This window comes from Hibiscus syriacus, unplaced genomic scaffold (assembly GCF_006381635.1).
Source record: "Hibiscus syriacus cultivar Baekdansim isolate YM2019G1 unplaced genomic scaffold, ASM638163v2 tig00116939_pilon, whole genome shotgun sequence".
NCBI lineage: Eukaryota > Viridiplantae > Streptophyta > Magnoliopsida > Malvales > Malvaceae > Hibiscus > Hibiscus syriacus.
In genome coordinates, this window is record NW_024063477.1 from 1,997,039 (window position 1) to 1,999,568 (window position 2,530).

The 2,530-nt window shown below is 38.0% G+C and overlaps 1 protein-coding gene across 1 annotated transcript; it reads left to right on the forward strand.

Annotated features, from left to right (window-relative positions):
* The first annotated feature begins 764 nt into the window (after positions 1–764).
* On the forward strand, positions 765–1,357 carry LOC120188154. The gene has a single exon (XM_039191666.1). The coding sequence runs from the start codon at positions 765–767 to the stop codon at positions 1,350–1,352; it is 588 nt and encodes a 195-aa protein (XP_039047597.1). The 3' UTR covers positions 1,353–1,357.
* The last annotated feature ends 1,173 nt before the right edge of the window (positions 1,358–2,530 follow it).

A 2,530-nucleotide genomic window follows, 5' to 3' on the forward strand; every position in this document is an offset into this window, starting at 1 on the left:
CATCATTCGAATGCTCTTAGAAGTAAAATCATGACATTTTTTTTAAAGTGTAGCCTCCAGATTTTGAGGCCATGTGACGTATCACAGGCCACACTTGTAAATGAACGAGCTTGTTTTGAAGATATTCATGTTCGGTTTTGTACGTTTACATTTTTTTTGTCTTCCTGGTTCCAAGGCCTCGTCTTGGCTTGCACACCTGGTTTTGGTGGGTGATGTTGAGAGTTACAGCACAGCAGATCCATGCATGCTCCCATGCATGCTCGTGCATTGGATGGTGAGATGATTCTAGAAATAGTCTAGAAGCTAGTTGGTTATAGGTTTGTTATTCTTAGCTGTATAACATAATTTGTTAAGCAATTTTTTAAGCATTGTAAAGGTTGCTATATAAGATGATGTATAGGAAACATGAGACTTCACTTCATCTTCTTTGATTGAATAAATAGTGTGCATGAATTCTTGAAGTATGGCTGCTTTCTCACATGGTATCATTCGCCAAAGATCCTGACGTCATCTTTCTTCTGCTGTTTCCATTCCGTTTTTTGATTGGGTTCCTCAATCGCTTCAAAGTTTCCTCTGTCGCCTCCTTCTCAGTTTCTTCATCAGCGACTACAGGGCCAAGATCGAGACCGATTTTTCATAGATTTGCGCCGGAATTGAAGCTCCTTGACGAGAAGCTTGTTCTGGCTGCTGGAACCGACGATTCCAAGGTGTTTTACCTGAAAATGAAGGGGAAAAGAAAAATAAACATCAGCTCTTGCAGATTCATGGCGAAGCTAAAGGCAAATGTACTGCTCAATGCATTCATTGCTCTTTTCTTGATATCAACAGCCACCGCTGCTGGCAACTCCCCCTTTGTCATCACTCACAAGAAGGCATCGCTCACCAGACTCAAATCCGACGCTGAACGTGTGTCTGTATCCATCAAAATCTACAATCAAGGCTTCTCGACAGCATATGATGGGAGTCTCATGGATCATAGTTGGCCTAAAGATGCATTTGATGTCATCAGTGGTAATATTTCACAGTCATGGGAGAAACTTGATGCTGGTGGTGTTATGTCACTTTCATTTGAATTAGAGGCCAAAAGACAAGGAATGTTCTATGGTGCCCCTGCAGTTATCACTTTCCGTATTCCCACAAAGGCTGCTCCACATGAGGCATATTCAACTTCGCTCTTGCCATTAGATATCCTCGCCAAAATACCTCCCGAGAAGAAGTTTGACTGGGCCAAGAGATTGCTGGCTAAGTATGGATCTCAAACCTCTTTAATATCAATTGTGGCTCTTTTCGTCTATCTGTTGGTTACCCCATCAAAATCCAGTGGTGCAAAAGCACACAAGAAGAAGCGCTAAGGATTTGTAGTTGAGCTCTGTTTGCAGTTCAAAAGGTTTTTTTTAATTGCTTTTGTTGTTTTAGAACTAGTTTCGTATGGATGTGTTGCATGGTGTTGCATTGCTGGTTATTTTGGATTGTACATCATCATGATTTGTTGTTTCTATCTCAAAGTGTCAAAAAAAATGTGCCAAGGAACCTTGTATAAGAGGATGAAGAATAAAGAAATGAAGGTGAATAAGAAAAACGAAAGAAAGCGTCGACACTTCCGATTCAAGTAGAACGAAAGGAAGCATCGGCACTTCCGATTCAAGTCAAACGGAAGGAAGCATTGACACTTCCGATTCAAGTCGAACAGAAGGATGTATCGCACTTTCGTTTCAAGTGTTCATCTTTTCATCAAGAAAGTTGAGAAAGCAGGGAGAATGTTCAGAGTTACAACACAACAGATCCATGCATGCTCCCATGCATGCTCGTGCATTGGATGGTGAGATGATTCTAGAAATAGTCTAGAAGCTAGTTGGTTATAGGTTTATTATTCTTAGCTGTATAACAGAATGTTGTTAAGCCGTTTTTAAAGCATTGTAAAGGTTGCTATATAAGATGATGTACAGGAAACGTGAGACTTCACTTCATCTTCTTTGATTGAATAAAGAGTGTGCATGAATTCTTGAAGTATGGCTGCTTTCTCACAGGCGAGTCTTTCAGCAGATGTTTTTTTTGCATATACAAAGACTTGAACTCGAGACATTGCTTAAGCGATATCAAATTACTTACTACTTGTTAGTTGTTCGTTTACATTTTTTAATATCGTGACCTTTATTTATTTTTAAAAGTATTCATGTTTAATTTATTTAACGTTGAGAAACGTTTGCTAATATTTTCTTGTGGTTTATAACTCACCAAATACCTCGGTGAAATGTTAAGGGTGCAGATGCCAAAGGGCATGGGTTTTTGAGTCCGTTGGCAACCAAGACTCTCTTCTTTAAACTTTTTTATTTACAATTTAAAAAAAAGATGAAATTACACCATTAATTCTTAAATTCTTTAGATTTTATAATTTGAACTTTTAGTCTTTATATTCATAAATATTTAGAATATAAAAAATAAAAGGAAAAGAAGAATTGGGTTAACGATTCAATAAACGAGTTTGTTTGTGAACATAAACGAACCAAACACACCTCTATTTATATTCATT

Bases quoted from the DNA above. Each gene is read 5' to 3' on its own strand.
- LOC120188154 (XM_039191666.1), top strand. From the start codon at position 765: ATGGCGAAGCTAAAGGCAAATGTACTGCTCAATGCATTCATTGCTCTT.